At 38.9% G+C, this 21,699-nt stretch overlaps 1 protein-coding gene across 1 annotated transcript in view; it reads right to left on the bottom strand.

Moving 5' to 3' along the window:
* Positions 1-2,366: 2,366 nt before the first annotated feature.
* LOC104410869 (chromosome unknown open reading frame, human C16orf45) overlaps positions 2,367-21,699 on the bottom strand; it is a 23,160-nt gene continuing 3,827 nt past the window's right edge. Inside the window, exons 2-5 of the mRNA XM_010021144.1 lie at positions 8,339-8,412; positions 5,457-5,571; positions 3,779-3,861; positions 2,367-2,577 (exon numbers count right to left, since the gene is read on the bottom strand). Of these exons, the coding sequence (XP_010019446.1) occupies positions 2,465-2,577; positions 3,779-3,861; positions 5,457-5,571; positions 8,339-8,412 (385 nt within the window). The 3' untranslated portion in view covers positions 2,367-2,464. The remainder of the gene's footprint in view (positions 2,578-3,778; positions 3,862-5,456; positions 5,572-8,338; positions 8,413-21,699) is intronic.

Genomic DNA, 21,699 nt, shown 5'->3' with positions numbered 1-21,699 from the left:
CACTGTCACTAATACTGCTGTAGGTAGTTCCTTTAGGGCACTGGCTACCAGTGCTAACTGGATATGAATATAACATATTCATACTTGCTGCGCTTTCTCTTCTTCTTTTTAATTAAAAGGGAGCTCTGTAGCCTAGTCATGAGTGTTGCATCCCAGAAATGACAGCTTTGTTTCCTGTAATAAAGTTTTTTCATACAAACCTATATTCTACCAATTTCACTTTTCTTCCCTAAGGAACAGATTCTGCGCAGCAGGCAGGGATCACCTCAGTCACCAGCACAGCCTGGTTTAAACACTGATATGCGTAAGTCACCTCTTGCCTTACAAAAACTGTGTGTGAAGTCCTTCAGGTCCCTTTACTTACCAGCATTCACAATACTTGCTTGTAACAGTTGACCCTAAGGCTTTAAGTTCGGTGCTTCACTACAGGTTTTTTTCCCCAACTTCCATTTGTCTTTATTCCTGGCACTGAACATCTGCCTCTTGTCTTAGGATACTGATGTTTTAATCGGGTACCAGCAAATTCAAGAGGCTGTTGAAGTTTCCAGAAGCCAGTGGGTGTTTCTTCCCCTCCAGTGTGTACTCTCCCTTAAAAGCAGTTTTGCCCCTAACTCTGTTAATGTACACAGGTGCTGTACAGTCTAGCCCATACCCGATAAAATAGCTATTAACAGCTACAGAGCTTATGTGATGTTGTGTGTATCAACAAGGATGCAATAACTATATATGACTGTTCAGCCTTTGGATATGTTTTGTCCTTTTTCCTGTCTTTGGTCAAAGTAATGACAGTGTGTCATGTCTTAATGTAATCCTTTTGTGGGGTTTTTCTGTCCTTGATCCTTAGACCTTGAGGAACTTAGTGATGTAGGTTCTTTGTCTCAAGTGAGTCTGCAATACTGAAACAAATTATTCTGAAAACACAAATCTTCATTGAATCAGTTTGATGCTAGGGATTAGATTTTATTTGTACAAGAATAGTCTGAGTTACTTTAGATGATGTCTATCTTCTTGATTTTAAAGATACTTTCTCTTTTTAAAAAAATACTACTGTCTAACCTTTTTGGGTAACTGCTGTTAATTTTTTTTCCCCTTTCCTATAGCTGTGGTTCCTTTGTATAGAAGTGCAGATGTCACTTAGCTGGCTTCAAAAAATGGAAGTTCCTCTTGAAGAACTTTATTTTAGGAACTTTTTGCTATCTGTTTGTTATTTCTAAGCCTGAGATTTTCACATTAGATCCATGTACATTTATTTTACTATTTACACCTATCACAGTACATTTATATGGAGTACCATCACACAGACAAACCAGCTACTGACAGCTAATATATTAGATTCCACAAGGCTTAATCTGCATAGAGACCAGAAACACATTTAGTAGGGAAACGCAGGTAAGTCCTTCTGTATTTTTTTAAATTTTAAACCCATTTTGTGTAGAATGTGATCTCCCTACCACAAATATCTACTTCTGTATTTGTGTATTTGTCTTGTGGTCAATTTGTCTTGGGTGGCTACTGTCCTCCAATGCTTGAAAGTTTATATTTCTTACGGTCATGAAATATGCAATTAATAGTTGCTTTAAGCATTGTTTAAATATTAAATTCTGTTTGTCTTCCACTCTCCTCCCAGCAACCTACCTGTGATACATAATGTCGTGCTGCATGTAACTTCTAAGAGCAGACAAAACTCTCTGGGTAAATATTTCTGTGACTCCATGTGAGGTGGAAATCTAAAAGAGAAATGGTACAACCGTGGACTATGTCTATTTGCAGTTACTGTAGCTGTGCTTGTTAAAGCTTCATCGATCTATTTTTGGTGCAAACAATATTAATCTGACTTGAGTAATTTAGGAATCACATGGGATATAAGAATCTATCTCTACTTGCAACATCCTTGTCACTGATCCTCATTCTTTAGAAAGAATTTGAAGTGAAAACTCCACAGCAAAGTACTTGAAGATCATAGTAGTTTGATGAAGATTCTGTATGCAACATCAGTTATCCTGAAATTCCTTCATCTCTAAATTGTGCTATATACACCATATACTACTGTGGCTTTTGTTTTGAAAAGTAGCCAAAATGGGTACTTAAGCAATTTTTGAGTGCTGTTTGTCAAGGGGGAAAGTGTACAACATTCTTACCAAGTGTTGACCTATTGTCATTTTACACCTTACTGGATGAAATATACCCTCTTTCCATTCACTTCTATCGCTGGGGTGTTTTTGTTGACTTTACTACAGATCTTTTCTGGTCACTGGACAGCCACTATATAGATTTCTTTTGTTTTTAGGCATGCGTGTTGAGTGATCCATGCAACAGTGAAGAACCTGCCATTGTACATTCCACACATTACTGTTGTACCAGTTGCTCTTGATTCTGTTAGCAGGATGCTGTTAGTTCCCCTCACTCTACACAGTTTCATTCAATGACAACATTTTAAAAGACAAACATGGTAGAAAGCCCAGAGCTACATGATGTTGCATTGTGTGGCCCCACAACAATCTTTAATAATAGCCAATCCTGCCTTGGCAATGGTGGGCTTGCTTGGAGGAGGTTCTGCCTTCTTTTCTGCTGGGCTGCCTGCAATGTTCAAAACAGGACACCATTAAAACCAAGAGCTGGTCAAACTCTTTCTTCCTACTTCTGGTTTAAAGAATGCAAGCCTTTCCTGCCCTCTGCACCCCCAACCCCTTCTTTCCCAAATATCTTAAATTGTTAGAATAATACTTCTAACACTTGGTAGTAACCAAGCTGGTATGCGGAGTCCAACTGGCAGAAGGATTCAGTGTGGGGGTAAACTTCTTGCCCCTTGTTCAATCCAGTTGTCCTTTTTCACAGCCTTAAGGGTCAGACAATGGGTCCTTCCACAGAAAGTCATCTTACTATGCTTAAAGCCCAACAACGAAGGAGTTAGTTGAACAAAAATATTGCTACAGTTTATTCTTTCATCACCTTGGATGCTGTCATTAGGAGAGCAACATAAAGGTAGGTTTTAATTTTTCCAGGTGAAAAGAATCTTTAAGATTGTATTTAAAACAGCAACATAAGGAAATTAACAAGGGACATGAGACACATGCTCCCTGTGACTAAAAGGGTATAAACAATGAGTGATGCATCTTAAAATATCTTTATCAACCTGGTACTTGAACTGCATGGTCATTCCACAGCTCTCTAAAAACTCATTAAGAAGATCATCTGTGCAAAATGGCAGTGTGTTTGGATATAAACCTCTTCAGCTGGTGGACCAAATCCACTGTCTAAGAGGGGCACCACTTGCACTTGACTCTCTCCCTGCTTAAGAGCTCAGTTTGTGACAGGTCAGAATCTGTTAACTTTTAGAGCTCATGCTGTGACTATATTTGTCTGAAAGTTGCAGCTAAAATCTTCCAATGGATCATATAATCCGCTTAGTTTCTGAGAAATGTGTTTGCAGTTCCATAAATTTGGGTTGAGGTGATTGAAAAGCCTATTTATTGTGGTAAATGTGAGAAATTTGGGGCAGCTGTGGAAGTTTGCAGTCTTTTCTCTAGTTTCCATCTTGCCTGTTATAAATGGGTAAACTTTGCTTCAGATATCCTAGCAAATATATGAAGAGGTTTTTCTCCCAGCTATTTCTGCAGAACTAGATGAGAAAAAGACTGGCAAAAATAAATCTAGTTGCTTTACAAAAGCAGGTTGTGGCAGCAGGTATTCAAATATACTTTTCATACTTAAACCATACAATGCCATTTTAAAGTATTTTTTCTACTGTTCTTGTTTCTTATAATGTTTAAGAACTCACTGGTAGGAGATTGTGTTGCTTTGTCTATGGGTTTTAACTTGGTGCGAAGAAATTCAGCCATCTCTCTGTCTTCTTCTTTCTCTCTGGTGGAAAAAAGAAAAATGTCACAAATAACAATGTTTTCTCCATAAATGGGACAGTAAAAGCTAGAGTAGCTAAGATCATATCGCTAGTAAACAATGCATTTTGTTCTTTTTAGAAACTCCTAATTTTGCTGCTTATTAAAGAGCAAAATATTTGCCTAAACAAAAAGAGTAACAAACTTCTTGTAGAATGAAGAATTTTCACCAGGATTCTTTTCTTGTCTCTTGATACTGTTGGACTCATTACATTCCCTACTCAGTGGATTTAAACCATAATGTATAACCTATTTTAAGCTGGCCTCACAAGTGTTTCGTGATACTTCCTCTGCAGAACGAAGCAGAGGATATATATTGCTGTGATTATAGTGCTTATTTTTAAAAGCTGGATCTCATGGTCTCCTGCTGTTAGTATATATTTCTCTTTTCCTGAAGCTGACAGCACTAGGCCCAAAATAAAAAGATGGTATTGCTAACCTTAATTGTATCTATTGAGGGTATTTCCATATTAGTTTCTTTGCTATTTTGTTTCTTAAATGTTGAGTGCACTGATTGAACACGTCAGTTTAGAGGAAAACCACATTTTTATTATCAAGAATTTTAAAGAAAAGCCTCCGGTTTTGCTCCAAATGTGAATTCACATTAATATATTTGCATCTGCATAGTGCCTATCAGTACATTCTCAGTAGCCTACAATTAGGCTTCTGCATTGTCTGGCTGCTGGTGACGTTTGTGATTTGCACATCAAACTAGCAGTTGAGAACTCTGGATTACATTACTAGCTCAGGCTTCTTGTCAGCTGCCAACTTTGGCCAGCTCTCTTTGATCAGCTGCAGGACTCTGTCAAGCTTTCTTTTCTTCTGTCCTTTGCTTGCTTAGAATTTAAATGTGTTGGAAGAGATACTGTTGTTTAGAATAAATGGATTGATGAGCCTTGAGTCTTTACTGTTGAAAGAGGCAGGGAAAGTAATAGCAAAACTGTGACTGTTGAGTAGGATCTTGGTGCAACAGCTGGAAATGAACTTTTGAGGAAGACAACAGCTTTCTCAGCAACTTTAGGCTAAGATACTGAGATGAAATCACTATGAACTTGCTTATGCTTTAGGTTAGGTAGACCTGTTCTAGCGATTGCATTCTCGCTTTTTTTAATCATCACTTGCAGGGTGATGATAGTAATAATAAAAACTGACCACATTAATAATTTGTTTAAAAATAGGAAAAGGCAAATTTTAGATATCTACAAATATGCCCCTTGCAGAATTCTATTTCATGTCTACTCATGGCAGGAGGATCCTCTAGTAGCAGCAAAAATCCTTCTCTTTTTAATGGTAATGCCCAGACACTTTCTGGTAGGAAAGAGAGAGACCAAACCCTGCTCTATCCCATTAATGATTCAGTCATCTCATGATTAAAGAGCCACAGAAGTGGAGTAATTCTAGTTTCAATGTTTCTCCTATGGAACCAGGAGAAGGCTTTTAACTTGCTAAGTTGTTTTAAAGGACTGCTTCTCTAATACTAATGTCAATGCAAATTTTGTCACTCCAGTATAGTACCTGACTTCTGAAACCTCACTAAGTTCAGCTGCTTTTAGTTCTTACCGTAATCTCTCCACCTCTGCATCATCTACAAGAAAGTCTCTTTTTTGTACCAGTCTGTGGATCTTCTGAATCAGTTCATCCTCTCTTTGTTTGTCCATCTTAGTTTTTTTTTTTTCTGGCCAAAAACAAAGAAAAGAGATTATTACTTTAGATTCTAGGGAGCAGAGTGGGAGGGTGAACATTGCAGGTGTCTAAGAATGAACTGCTGATTGAAGTCAGTGGTTCTCCAGACCTGAGTCACCAAAACACCAGCATGTTCTGGTCACTGCCACTTTGCTCTCTTCTTGCTGCTCTTTTGTTTGATCAGCTTAATGGTCTGGAGACTCTGTGGGGCTTGCCAAGCCTCCTTTTAATATTAAATCACTCTGCAAAACACTGCTTTGAATTTTTTAAGGAGCTTTGGTGAGAAAATAGTCTAGGATGCTTCATTAAAATCCACGGTACAAACTCCCTTTGACCTCAGGGGAAATGAGACCATACCAAAAGGAACTATTCCTCTGTACTTCATGACAGCTTTGGCTGTTGACTACAACACTTTTTTTCCTACTCTGGTAAGGCAGGTGAGCAATAAATCCACATAAATAGCATCAAATGTGAAATGTGGAAAAATAAATGAAAAGTGTTTATTTTCCCCATGTTTCAAAAATGAGTAATATATACGTCATTATTAACTGGCCAGTCTGTAATGACTAGGTTGTCTATAAACATTGATTTTTTTTTTTTTTGTGACATAAAAGATATGCCTGTCACAAACTAACACTCATGAATGTTAGGGATCAGAGAGCTGTAGTTTAAGGTTATAAGGCAAATGTAGTTAAGACAGAAATCTTCAAACGTAGCAAGTGGAGCAGAGATGAGAAAGGCAGAGGCAAATCCTAACCCACATATTTCCTCAAAAAGCTGAAAATTTTGATTAGCTGTGAAGACACTTTGCATTAAACCAAGAATTCTGGTTTTAAGCAGTAGAACTCTGTTTAGAGAACCATAAAATTAAGTATAGTAAGAGATGTGGGAAGAAGTGCAAGCTGCCTGCAGTCTGCTGCATCTGAGCTATATGTCTGCTGATTGAACTTGTAAGATATTTTAAACAGCTAACAAAATCAGATACTTGAAAATAGTTGTTTCATACAGCTTAGTTTTGCATCATGGGCTTCAGGATTCTTATTGCTGGGAACTTCTTCAATAAATCCATTCCTTTAGATAAATGCACCTTGAATGTATTTTCAAGACAAATTCTGTTAGGCTCAATATCAGATTCATATTCCTTGCACAATTTTAAGTTATGGTCTGCCAATACCAGAAGAAATAATTTGTAATATAAGGCTGCTTTGTCTGGGATGTATTGTCTGTTTCATCTTTTAGAAATGATAATAAAGGAGTTATTCTCTGCTGCGAAGATTTCAAGACTTTGGCTTTGTTTCCTATGGAGAATTCCTGTGATTAATATGAATTTGCAGTAGAGAAAAAAGAAGAATGTTTTGAAACCACTGCTGGTTTGGTTTTGGTTTTGCTTTGGCTTTTATGTCTATGGAGCAAGGGATCTCCTCCTCTCACTACTGAAGGTAGAAACTACTTCCTATATCCTTTCAATCCCCCTCACAGATTAAGATGTACTCTCCCATAATATCTTTCAGGAAACTGCCTGCCAAATACATGCATCCTGAATTGTGCTAAGGAGAAACTGCTGTCTGTGGATCTCTGCTTAAGACTTTGTGATCAACCCTAACTGAAAGTTAAAAGTGTGGGTAGGAAAGCTGCAGACTAGAAGAGGCGAGGCAAGGGGAATCATTCATAGATATTTTCTAGGATTCATAATCCCTCCCAATACCATTTAAACTCATAATGTACCAACAGTGTTAAAATGTGACCTATAAGTAACTGAAGGACAAAGAAACAAAAAGATCATGAATCCACTTCTGTTGAGTGCAAAGAAAAGTGGAAAAGGTTCTTATACAACTAAGAGTACGTGGCCTCAGAGTAGTCCCATTCCCCACTTCATGAGTGACCTTCTCCTTTCTGGGGAGATAGTTGTCCTTTAAAGTTGCAGAATAAAATATGGAGGAAGAAATGAGAATAACCAAAGGACAGTCAAAACTTATCCTTAATAGTTAGGCAGCAGCAAATTATTTCTTAAGGGTGCTAGAGGCCATGCAGTAATATCTCTGCAAGAATTCTTTATGATCTACTGTAAATGGCCCACTGCAGTTCCTGAATGCTTTGCAGGATTTGTCAGTACTTTTCTTGAACAGAGTAGGATTGTTGTGGATGATCTAGAACAGCAAAGCTGCAGTGAAACAAAATTCGTCAATGATTTCAGCTGGAGTTTGGAGTTAAAGACTGCAAAACTGTCTATGGCAGTGAATTTGCAGAGAATTAAGGCAAAACACAAAGACTTGCCCCTTGATTTTTGTAGAAACCTTTCACTTTATTCTAGATGATAGGTTTAACTACAGGTGTGACAACGGATTGGTGTATTTAGAGAAAAAAAATCAATCCCATTCACAGTGATGGTTATAAATCCCTTTCCTTTCTGCCTTTTATCTCGGGTGTGTCAGCACTCTGTCTTTTCTACCTGACAATTTCTATGCCACTTGTTTCCCTTGAGATTGCCAAGGGAGTACAAGGAATGTGCACCTTGAGTGATATTGCAGGGTTGCTGCCAGGCAGCAGTGAAATACAGCATGAAAAGAAACCTGGAAACCAGGAGATTAAAGATGGGAAGGAAAATGGGAAATAGATATAAGGACTAGAGGAAAGAGATATGAAACTCAACCTTGGGGGTAGACTGCTGATTGTTAGGGGCAGAGGTGTGTTCCTGATACCATCCCCACCTGTGCATCACCCAAGCATTATCCCAATATTGGGTTGGAAATAGCCATTACCTGGGATTGCTACCAAATTCTGCAGCTCGCTCTTAAGGTTCATAATGTCTTTGCACAGCTGGATGTCATCCATCCTGCGGAAACAGAAAAAGCATGGTCAAACACATGCAAACTCCATTCTGTATTGATGCGATCATCCAGATCTCATCTGAATATTGTCCCTTCCTGGGACCTGTGCACCAGCTGGAAATGCAGAGGTTTAACCTTGGGATACTGATACTGTTCATTCAGCAATTTTAACAGACAGCAAATTAGCTGACCAACTAGTAACAGATGGAAAGGTTCTGAGGAGTCGCTAATTCAAGACAAGATTTACATTCCACTTCCAACTTCCTTTGTGATCTTACTAATAATTTAGCCCGGATACCAAACATCCAAAACTGTCATAATTTGGCATCTAACTATTTTTAGGTCTTGTGCATTGGGTGAATGGCTTCCATGGTTGATATGAGAGCTTCACATCCTTGACGTGTGCAGAAAGTCCATTAATGTGAAGACACAGAAGACATCTAAAAAAAAAAAAAAAAGAAATCTAACATTAGCAGAAACTGCACCTTCATTTCTTAGTGAAATTGGTACTTTTCCTGAGAGGTGCTCTACTGAATTATTCCCCTGGCAGGTAGCAAACTTCAGCATTAGCCTCCTGGCAAATGTTTTGGTTCAGAGTCCTGGCTGCACTGGCTGGCAGTTAAGACTCAGGTGTTGGTTCCAAGGGCTGCATCAGGGGCTTTCATTTTGAAATTATGCCCTGACGACTGTAAGAAACAGCCGTTCTGATTGATTGAGCATTCTTCAGCTCATGTCCCCAGCACTATCCTTGCCCACAGATCTAAGTCCTCATTTCATAGTCCTGTGCCGGAAGGGTGAATTGCCTGTTGACTAAGCACCAGAAGTAAGCTGAAGTGCTTTCAGAGCATGGGTTGTTACAGTGGTATTTCAAGAGAGGAAACCTGAGAGATTTGTGTGTGAATGTGAGAGTGAGCACACAAAGGATAATGCGGTCAAACAACTGAATTACATGAGGAGTGGAAAAAATAGGTATTTCTGGCACAAATAAGGTTTTAATTGTAACACAAGAGCTTTTATTCTCCCTACTGCCTGTGCATGGAGAGCAGGTCTCTGCAGGGAGCTGTCCGTCCTCTAGCTGCTTTGCTCATGTTATTAAAACATGTTGATCCTTTTATTAGTTACTGATTTGGTTAACTCCATCTTGCCTGTTCTGATACTTTCACTGTGCTATGACAGCTATTCCTGCTGCCTTTTTACTTCTTTCTTCCCAAAATATGACAGTGAAATATCTCTGATAATAATCTTTATTGCTGACCTCTTTTTCTTGTTTAGGTGCCATTGTCACCTCAGCTGTGGATTAGCTCTCTCACCATACATCTGTCTTGTAAGTCTTACTTTTATTGTGAAAATCGGCATGCTAGCCTCAGGGCTAGTCCATTGCTCACTGCTGTATGTGTCAGGACACTTGGAGGCAGAGACGTTTATCCTGACGATTATTCTTGGGCTCCCCATATTATTTATGCTGATCACAAGCAAAGCCAGTTTTACTCTTGAGATCCATCGTGCTAAATTGTATTGAAATTACTTTTATCAATTAAGAATCTTAAACACCATCCCTCAGGAGAATCAATATTCAAAACATGCTGGGATGTGAGCAAGCCTTACAGCTCCTTATCTGTTCAATATTCATGCAGTTTGTGTGTCATATTAATATAATGAGTGTTAATACATTTGAGGGAAATTACTGTGGTTAACAAAGATGACAGTTTCTTGGTGAGAAATGTTCAATATTGAGCTGCTATATTCAAATTATATTTAGGGGCCAGATCCTCAACTAGTGAAGAGAACAGTGAGTTTCTACAAGAGCCATCTTTGTGACATACGGAGAGAGGATATTCTTTTTTCAGTACTGGGTAGATTGGGATTCAATCTGGGAAGATGTGAAAGATACTAATTATAATACTTCACTCCTATCAGTTTGGCTGCCTGCCCTCCTTAAGGAACTCCCCAAAGCTAATGCCAATGCCTGCTCTACTATCAGGATTTTCAGGAATTTAAAATGTTATTGGCAATATGTTCCAAGTAAGCCAGATCATCGATATTCAGTTGTCCCTACAGTCCCTATGCTCAATTTGTGGCAAAGGTACTGGCCTCATATTGCAATTGTAGTTGCAATTCCTCCCATTATTTTGGCTCTTTTAAAATGTGACTGCAGAGCACATAGCTAGCACTCTCCATGTATATTCCTGGCACCTCTTTTTCAAGAGATCTGAATTTGTTCCTGCCTTGTAACTCACAGGAGGGAAGTGGCCAGGCACTTGAGGGCTGTAAAAGCTCTGTGATAATCTGAATTCCAAAAGTCATAAACCAGATGATCTCTCCAGAGTCCCAGCTCTGGAGGCTAGTGCATTCTAATGATGGACAAAGACTAAATCCACCATCTGTACCAATCCCCTTAAGCATGTGGCACATCTTTCCTCCCATCTGTGTCAAATAGCCTTTGTGTTTCATCCACTCCATAGCTGGTTAGGGGGAAAAAAAAACTATGGTTAAAGGAGGGGTATGGAACATACTAACAACAACCATATGAAGGCTTCATCTATTTGACTTAATGAAAGCAGGAGGTATAGTTGCTTGTAACTCTAAAGCACATCACACATCTGCTAGTAAGTAATACTGAATATGGGGCTACAATTCTTGTCCTGAGTAAGAGTCATACTGTTGCCCGCAAAGAAAAGGGAAGAAGAGGAACTCCTGGGAAAGAAAGCTCTTGGAATGCTGTTCGATCTGTACTGGTACTATGGACCTTCCGTTCTTTCCCCTTTATGCCCTGGTGCTTGGATGTGAGCAGTACAGGAAGCCCAGGAGAAGTTAATACTGCTTCTGGAGAATAAAAAAAAGAAATCAAATCCCAGTGGGTTTCTCATTTGAAAGCTGGATAGTCAGCAGGGTTTGACTGAGAGCATATTTGCATTACTGTCAGGCCTCTTTAGGAATTAAAAAGAGCTTTTGGGAATCTTAAAGAGAGCAGTAATCTGCAGAGTAGAGAAAACAAAACTCCTTTGGGTCCCTTAACCTTCTATAGAGAAGCTGGAGAAACATGCTGAGCCTAATTCTGCAGCATTCTCTGCTGTAAGTCAAATCTACCAGAGTGCAAGACAGGCAAGAGGAGAAGGTAGTCTATTGTCCAGCTTATTTATGAGCACTGTAATGCACCCTGTGCACCTGGTGCTTTCCTTGAAGGCGAGCAGCACAGTCAGGTTGTTGGTCTGTGCAGAATGCAATGGTTTTTTCCCTGTAGATACAGCATGGCATAGGGTACTGAAATGACACCCGCAAGGCCTGTGTAAGTTATCTGCAAAGCAGCTTGAGACATTTGCATAAAATTTGCAATACACAAACAACCTTTGCTGAACTCTGGAATAGATAGTACATTCCTGCCAGTCCCTGTGAAATCATTTTGATGTTGTAGAAAGAACAGCAGTAAAGCAAGCAGCAGTTATAATACGTCAGTTTTTCCCCTAGGGCTGAGCTTTAAATGTCTGCCCAGTAATCTTAAACACATGAGTTATGAGTATGATAAAACATTTCTCTTATTAAGAGCCCAAATCCATTCCTAGAGTAATTGCAATAGTATTGAACAAGGGATAAATTCTCAGTGTGCTTTCATGTATTCCTGAAACTGTCTGCAATTCTGTTTTTCTGTTTCTTGATGGCTTATGACAAGAAACCCTCTGTATGCTTGGAGATATCACATAAGCATGTATTATTCTTTTCTTTCTTGGTATCTTAAGCTGCACCATCAAAACCTAAAAGTTGACTCTCTGTTTGTCCCCCAAAAAGATAACTCATAATGAATAAACAGCATGAGCAAAAGATTTTCTAAACGTGTTACAAAATGACAGGAAAATAAGCAGGTCGGAAGAGTCTGCAGTGATCTGGCACAGTGACTCAGCCCCAGTACGTGTTTCTGTGGTCCAGTTACCAGGAGAAGAATGCTCCGAGCGCTGTCATTCCCGTAAGATTCGCAATGAGGTGACAGCATGAGTCACCTCTGCTGTGCACCATCTGGACAAGGAAACAGAGGAGACCTCCTATTCAGCTGTGGTCTGGCCAGTCCCCGAGGCTATGGAAGATAATGGCAGGCAGGATTTAAAAAAGAAACATTCTGTACTGGACACAGAAGTGTTTGTTAGAAATTATTTTTCTGTCTTCAGCTGAGGAAGAAAACAAAATTCCCTAGTATAAGACCCAGTTACTATCTAGAGCTATGGATGTTAAAAAAGCAAACATGATAGTAAAGAGCAGTAGGAAAATCACTAAACATGTTAATGGTCAGCCAAAGACAAAGAGATGGCCAACAAATTTGTCAAATGCTTTAAGATCTGAGAGTAAGAACTATTAATAGCAGCTACATAAGCATCAAGTATCTTTTTTCACTGATTTTCAGGAGGAGCACAGCAATGTGTCTAGAGAGCTGCTGCCTTTGCTGAATGACTTTCAAAGCTAGAAATAGATCTGTGCTCCCTCTAGCATGTGTATAAGAGCAGGTCTGAGATTTTTTTTGTTTTCTGTTATTGCATTAAAGTGCTTGAAGTTAAAAAGTGAATGTAGAGTGGATTTGTTGGTTTCCTTCCCTCTCTTCTGAGAGAGTTTGCAGGCACTTAGGTTATTTTTAGTTCTGTTTTAATATACTTCTGACCCAGAAGCAACGTGCTAGTAATTGTTAGTTTCTGAAGGCCACATCCTACACTGGCAATATCAAAGTGTAAGAATCTGATGTCACGCTAAGTTATGAGTTGAAATGATTACATATATCTGGAGGAGGTCTCAATACAAGCATAAGATTGTCATCTTGGTGGTGTCACAAATGAACATGCTGAACATCAGCCAAGAGCAGCCAGTAGTGATGGAGAAATTTGGGTGACTGAAGAGCTGTGTAGAAAAATGAGAGAATTGCTACAGACAGATGGTGATGTGTTGTCAAGCTGCAGATTTGTTAAAATAAGGACTGAGGTGGGGAGAAGGGACATCAGTGGAGACTGCCTTTGGGCACTGTAGGTGTTGAAGGCCTTGCCAAAGCAGTGGCAAATGTGGAATGGTGAAAGTATCCTGAGAATACAAAAAACCCAAGGAGTTTATGTATATCCCTCTTCTACATTTGACTCCATTTTGTTCCTGTCATGTAATATTAGTTTCTTAAAACTTCTAATTACAAATCCGTGAAATCACAGGCAACATTTAATGAGTTGTCCGAGTCATTTATGGTGTGTGTTTATCACCTTGTTATTTAGCTTAGTACCTGGTGCTGCTCAGGCTGGAAGACACAGAGCTGGCAATTAAGGTAACAGATTGCTGACCAGCCCACTTGGCAGGTCAGGCTACAAATCAAAAGTTCTATGATTAACTACTAAGTGTGTCTATCTTTTCTTGTTAGAAGTGCTCTCTGATGGGGGAACCGTGGGTAGAAGCACTGGACCACAACTTGCAAAGTAACATTGTAATTCAGCTGTTGCTTCAGACAATGAAGATGGCAGGACTTGAAAATCTGAGTCCCTGGAGGTCATATTTAAGGCATATTTCACAGAAATTCAGAACAGTGTCTAAGGGAGCTGTCTGTATTTCATTCTCATTGATATTGTTAAATTCTCTTGAGCTTGGCTATCTCCTCTGCCAGTTATGAAATTTTACTGTCAACTTCACTAGTAACAAGAAGAGTCCCACTGCCAAGAGGAATATTTCTCTACCTGGCAAAAACTAAGTTAATTTGTCTACAAATATACAATAGAGAAGTTAGATTTAAATCCATAAGCATAACCCCACTGAAGAAGCACACACATAAAAGCATAGGGCCAACTTATGTGCATGGTTCATTTAAATTGGTCTGACAGTTTTATTTTTTGTTATTACACAGAAGAAGGGGGAAGTTCTATGTTTGGCTATGTGTTATGTGTTGGCCCTAGCAGAATCAGTGACATATTTCCTTCTTAATTTGCCTCTGTATTTGACCTTTTCACATATTTGATCTTTGCTTTTAAACTGGAAGAGCAACTATTTGGTATCAAAGCTGGAAAGAATATAAAGGTATCTGGTATAAAATGTAACATCGACAGTCAGTCATTTTCAGGACTTTTCAATTCACTGTTGAATCACCACTGATCTATGGTCTCCTGTTTATAGCAGAGGGCAAGTGAAAGAGGCCACTGAAATACCACGAGTCAAGAGTTACACATTATCACAGGGCATCCTTGCCTTACAGGAAGATCAACTGTGCAAAAAGGTGGGCCACAGTAACTGTGAGTACTCTATGTGTATGATGCATTATGAATACATTATCTTGGATGCATGGCTTCATGGCAGACAATTCATTCAACCACCCACTCACGCAAACCAGACCACAGGTAGCTTTGCACTGGGGAATCAAAACAAGTTTGGGATTTAACGTTACATTTGCATATACAGTGCTAAATTACTAAAACAAGACCTAAAAATTACTAAGTTAAAAGACTAAAGATACCCAGAGCTGCTCCCTCTTCTATTAACAGCAATTTGTGACAACCATGACATATATTAAATGTAGAAAATGCTATTTAAAGAAAATTTTCTATGAAATAATTCTTTTCCTAGCTGTCCAACAGAGATGATAATGAAAATCTCTCCATTTAATTCTTTTCTCTTTTAATCCACAAACATCTCAACTAATAGGTACTAAGTCTACAATTCATTAAATACTTTGCTAATTATATGTTTAACATTATGCACCACTAAAAAATGCTTTTCCTTTCTGAGCATTTTAACATTGCAGTTTTACTGCCACACAGTTGAAAATGTAATGTCATATTTTCCTCTAGGGTTGATTGTTTGCTGTCAAAAAGGGCAAGGGAGATGGCTCTGCAGAGAGATCAGACTGAACAAAGGCATTTTTCTTTCCTCTTTTGAGAGCTGACTTGTTCAGCTTAAAGTGCACAGTCTGGAACTTTGCATTTCGGTCCTGAACTCGTGTTCCTGTGGCTTCCAGGCTCCCATGTGAAAAGGTGGGAGACTCTCACCAGAGCTGGACCTTTCAGGAATTCCCAGTTCTACAGATGGCACGCTGACATCCTTGAGGCTCCCATATCCATGGCACTCCCCTAGAAATGTTGTCCCTAATCTCAGAAGCCTCAAGCTTTGAGTATTTGACAACTTTCATTACAGAAACCAGATTGTGCCGTTTCTCATCTTACAGTTTTCTGATTATTTCCTCAAGGATTCTGGGTATTTGCAGGAGAGACACCACTGCAGTGTGCTTGGGATGGGAAAGGTGAATGGGGACATACAGTCACAGCCACAAATTAACCCTATCTTGCAGAAGAGTGTGTGACACACCAGGCTGTATCAACAGGACAGCCATGGTAGCCCTCATAAAGCTGGGCTTGGTATTTTACCTAACGGTACCTTATCTTCTGAAGCTGCCAACCTGACATGTATATTTATTGGGAAATATGTATCATCATACAACTGCCCAGCATCCCAAAGTGCAGCCTATGTTCCTAGAGCAAGATACAATTGGGGGAAAAAAGGGAATTCACAGTAAGTGATATTTTGTTAAGATTATAGAACCATGAAGGAGAGAAGATTTGTTACTCCTTTCCAGGAAAAGACAGATCTTACCAGAAAACACTAACAACAACTAGTCAATTAAAAAAAACCAAAAAAACAAACCAACAAAAAAAAAAACCCACCAAAAACCAAAAACACAAACAAACCAAACTGGGTTTTTTGGTGTTACTTCTTTGCTCTATAGTAACAGCTAAGTGCCAAAACTCAGAGAAAAGTACTAGATACTGCACGTGTAAGTAAACAGTCCTAACAATTCCATGGTTAATTTCAGAGGAGAGAAAATAGATAGTATACAGTACAAAGACAAAAAGTAGCAGAGGAAGCAAGAAAGCAAAAGTCAAAACACCTGCTTAGCAATATATAACCTGTAAGTTGCCAGTGCTATTCACACTCTTGACAGTCTGTTTATCTTTTTACACTCACACTTAGCCAGGGTGATGCTTAGTGTGTGTCACTGTTGCCACAAGTGACATTAAGCCACTGGGAAGTCACAGTCGATGCGACATTAGTGAGGCACTAGAAACAGAGATAAAGTGTTTGGTTGAAAAAGTAATTAAAATTTGAAATGAACTTCATTCATACGAAGACAGCAATCCGTGCTGCCTTTTCTCACTTCAGAATGGAAACACTCCACATAAGCAGGCTTTGTAGTTTAGCCAGTAATGAGACTGTTTCATGTTCCCATTTTGTGCGAGTCTGCTGGATTTACTGCACTCATTCTATATTAAAACATATGATTTCTAAGTTGATTTACTGCGGTTATCATCACCAAAGGATTTAACACCTCACTTCTGTAGTTCTTGTGTAGCTTAACGTTGTTTCACTTTGCAGTGGTTGCACAAAGCCAGGCAATCAGCAGACACACCTTTTTATGCTATAAAATACCACTGTGCTATCCATACTGGAACAGACAAAGGTGAGAATCCTATCTGATGTGTTACTCTTCTTACGAGGAATATGGACAACAAATTTTTCTCCATGATAGATCTGCCCTAAATTCGAGATTCTACCATTATGTCCAATGCCCTACAGAACGACCATTACTGAAGATCCCACCTCTATTACTACAAGAAATGGATACATCAATGTCACAGCAAATTGAGATTTATGGGTTCTTTCTGCAAAGTGGGAAAACGATAATGTTTAAAAATGCAAGGAAAGTAAGCCTAATTGAAAGTAAGAAAAAGCAAAACTGACAAAATGTGGATTAATTATGTACTCTGGACAGCTAATTAAGATATGGGACTGCTAGGATGAGTTTATTACTAGGGCAAAGTCAAATTGCAGCAAACATATCTATGTAAAAGGTAATTGTTCTTGGGATTACAAGTAAACAAACATAACAGTATGAAATGGTCTAAAAACCTTAACAGATCAATGGAGAATTTGGATAATGTAGCTATTACGAGCACTCTGGAGAAGAGGGAGTCATCTAAGTGTGTAATGAAAGTGTACAAAGACAATGACCAATTTTAATTCTTCTAAGTCAATGTGGAGGTGAATTTGGCTTTTTCACAGTATTAGTTTAGCAGTGTAATAACCACACAGACATTAAGCAAATACTGAGTATTATAATGTTTTTACAGATAAAACAAGTTTAATGAGGTAAAACTGTTTTCAATAACCACCTAAACCAACCTAATAGGGCTTATTGTTTAATATCTTCCCGATAAACGTAGAAATTATCACTCAGTATCCCCCACATGGCAGAAATAACCATTCTTAAGGGAGCCATCACAGGTGGAAGCAGCTTCCACAGTTTTAGTTCAAGGTCATCCAATATAGTTGGCTTCAAGTTTTTGCTTTCCATCTGGAAAGCCAGCAGTATCAGGCACTGACAGATTTCCTAAGGAGTATGTTTCACGATGACAGTGAATGCTATTTTATAAGAACTCCATGCCTCTTCTATTCACAGGCATAGGCAGTAACTGTGGGTGTAAGATCTCACCTATACTATTAATATTTACTGGGTCAGAATATGATAATACATTTTAAAATACATGAATTTTGCACTACAAATTATTTTAAGGTTCAGTTTTGATCTGGTCCTGTATCATACAGAAGTCTGAGGTTTTGCTGCCTGTCTCCTCTGGCAGTTAAACTGAGTTAACTCATGCATTTTCCATTTTTCACAATTGTGTTTTTCATCATGGTAGATTTCCATGCCCCCCAGTGATACAAATCCTAACCTGCTTCTGAAGCCACACACAACTATCCACAGCAGTAGCACACTGTATGTGCAACAAAAAAGATGCTGCCTGAACAGCTCCTCAGCTTTTGGGTCTGTTATCTCACAAAAAATGAAAAAAAAGAAGTGGGATAGGAGAATGAGAAAGGGAGAGAGAGCACACACTTTCTGAAGTGGTGTGTTTGCTTTCCTTAACAGCAAAGACAGACTTAAGATCTACAGTTTGACCCAAAACTTTTTTATAGAGAACACTGTAAGAAACAAGCTGAGAGACACCAGAGAGGCGAATAAGGGGGAATAGTGGCTAGCTGTAAAATTATGCTTTTCCGTACATATTGTCTTCTTCATACCAATATGGGCTGAGTCCTCAGCTTTCTGAAAATAAACCCAGAAGAGCTGGAGATAGCATACAATGGCCTTAAGCTGTATTTTCATTTCCTGGGCTGGCTGGAGATGGTCACAACAGCTCCTGGCATAATTTTATGAAATTTCACAGTATCAGTAGCACAGAAGGAAAGATGCTACAAACAGCCACAATTGCTACATAACCTTGATGTATCCTGAGGTGGTCCATCCTGGGCACTAAATAAGATGAGGCCTTGAGACAAAAATAAGGTTTGATAATGTAATTACAGAGGAAATGACAGTGCATCTGCTCTGCTGTGACTATGGCTGCCTGAGCTAAAATATGATTGCACAACATAAATCGCGGCATTACCTAATTGAGGAAGGCTTAATTTTGTAATCTGAAAATCAGTTCCATGTAAACTTTAGGTAATTCTTCATAGCAAGCAGGCATTCAGCTGCAAATAGTACGGACTTCCTGTGTATGAATAGTACAGCTGTCTTCGGCTGCCCTCCTTTTCTTTTTAAAGGAGGAAATAACAGCATGGAGCAAAGCAAAGGACAGGCTTACAAAGGCTAATAGCATATCTGACTTTCAATTCGTACCAAGATCTGCAAAACATAACCTGTTAATTGCTTCCGCCGATTTTGCTTTCATTTTTTTTTTTTTTTGTAACAGTAAAAAGAAAACCAAGAATTATTTTTAGAATTATTAGAAAGCTGACCTCTTTTAAAGTATACACTACATGATGAACTATTTCACTGTGGTATATAGCATGTAATCTGTTAAAGAGATAAAATAGTTCAGCTGCTTGCTTTGGTTTTCAAATTAAAAAAATTCAGGGGATACACTAAGAACATGCTGTCGCACATCTAATTTTACTGCGCTTCACTCAGCAAAATTAAAAAGCTGTGTTTTGCAATAAAGAAGCCTCACAAATTGAAAATCAGAGATGCCAGTTGGAGCTTCCTGTACTCTATGCTTTTGCTTCACCTCAGAGTTCCACAAAGCTACATTGTTTAGATGTATCTTTGTCTTTAAGTGCTTTAGTTTTTAATTACTGAAATGAGGCCTTACATTATGTTTAGTACACTAGGAAGGAATTTCCACTTCTCTCTCCGAGGCAGAGACAAAATACTGTCAATGGACTACAAAGCAATACAAAAAGAGAAAAATCACACAGATCGAAACTTACAGTTATTCGTGGTCTTCACTTAAAAATTTTTGGTGTTTCATTTTCAAACAGGGTAAATGCTCTTTCCACTGTTTTCACTGGATGTTTACATTTTCTGTATTTTAGGGAAGTTTTTCTTTAACACATTGATACAGAAATACCTATATTTGTCTAAGAGCAAACACAGGTATCCTCCTGCAACAGTCAATTATTGTTCTGCCACTAAACCCCAGCATATATTGGACCCAATACAGAGATGCAGACAAACTGCAACACCTTCTTAAAGAAATCTTCTGAATTTTAGAATAATTTTGATGGATATTGCTACATACCTAACTTGTTAATCTGTCAGGAATGAAGCAATGTCTGCCAGACAGTTTAATTTTCAAAGCTGTGCCCTGTAAACTGTGCTCAGTTCATGTTTGGACCGGGGTACCTGGCCGTCTTGGGTGCTGTACTTGTAGCCATCCACTGCCTGCCACCAGAACCAGAGGCACTGGAGGTGGTCGCTGGAAAAACAGTTTTTTGAGGGCCTTCGCTGGCAGCCCATGGTCCTCTGTGCCACACAGCCCAGCAGACAATAAGGGGAGTACACAGAGCTTGTGAGGAAGGAAAAAAGCTCCTCAGAGCTGTTTCAAAAGGAAGGGGTGGCTGTCAGAGGAAGGGTTGCTGCAGAGGCCCCACAGACAGGGTGGCCATTTTGTACAGCATGGTTGAGCTGCCACGAAATGGCAGCCATTTTGCCTCATGCAGCTGCAGAGCTCATTTTACCTGTAAGGGCAAGCAGCTAGCACTGCCTTGCACAGCTCTGCAGTGGAAGGGCCCCTATGAAGGACTCCCTCTAAACTTTAAAAATAAAGCGTGCCTCTTATTAAAGGAACTTTTGCTGCCCTTTTTTAACCAGAAATATAAACCTTCAGACAGGTGAGGTCTCTTATCTGGTGACTGAATTCAGTATCATGTGAGTTACCTGTTCCTGAGTGTCCAAATCTCTTTCTAAAGGTGAAAAACTTCTTCCTGAGAACACTAACCTTTCTGACGATTATGCAGAGTGAAGATCTTGATCGTGAGTGAATATTGTGAGTAATTTTAATATCCAGTACAGCACAAAGCAACGTGGTTATTCACAGTGTGACTGATGCAGAGGTGTGGGGGGAAGTCATAAAATAAAACAAAAAAACCCCAAACTTTGATATTTTAATACTTAACCATAGAAATGTATGTGAAATTTGTTCAAATATAATTGAAATTTTCCTCACTTAAATTCTGAAAACTGAAAATCTGGGTCTGTTGAACTAATAGCATGATTGATATTCGTAGGCTAAAACGTGAGAGACTGAGCCTGCTTGGATATGTAGGAGAAAAGCCCCATATAGTTTTGTATGGACAGAGCCTTGGGCGACATAGTTTAGTGTGTGGTGTCCCTGCTCATGGCAGGGGGGTTGGAACTAGATGATCTTAAGGCCCTTTCCAACCCTAACTATTCTATGATTCTATGATTTTGAACAGTATTCTGTACCACTTTTTAAGTCTAATATTATTAAATAATTTTATTTTTGAGTTTAATTCCACTGCTTGATTCTCAAATACTTTAGGACTTGCTTTGAAACAATGATTAAGTATCTCGCTTCTATTTCTTCACCATCCCACTCATTCTTTCACCTCTACAGGGTGACTCTTCTAAAGCTTTTAGTGATGATGAACTGTTTAGTAAAGACTTTATTTAGATACTGAAGTGTTACCAACTGTAACAACCAACTGTATGTAGGAGCAACATACTTCATTTTATCCTATTTGTTGTATTACAGCCTTCATTAGTCATTGGTGTTAGTTTGCTCAGTGGGGAGAAGGGAATATGGACCTCATAGTATTACTATGGTAAAAACAATACCCTCTATAACTTAACTTTCAAAGCAAGGAAAGCTGTCTGTATGTTTTGCTAAAGACTCCCTCATGTTGAGTTCATGTTGCTTGCAGAGACACATGCTATATTGATCACCGCTGAGGAACTGCCTGAAAGACTATTATATTATCAAGGATGTTGC

Source organism: Nestor notabilis, unplaced genomic scaffold (assembly GCF_000696875.1).
Source record: "Nestor notabilis isolate BGI_N333 unplaced genomic scaffold, ASM69687v1 scaffold28718, whole genome shotgun sequence".
NCBI lineage: Eukaryota > Metazoa > Chordata > Aves > Psittaciformes > Psittacidae > Nestor > Nestor notabilis.
Note: the sequence above shows the minus strand (reverse complement) of the source record. Positions and strands in the feature narration are given on the sequence as shown.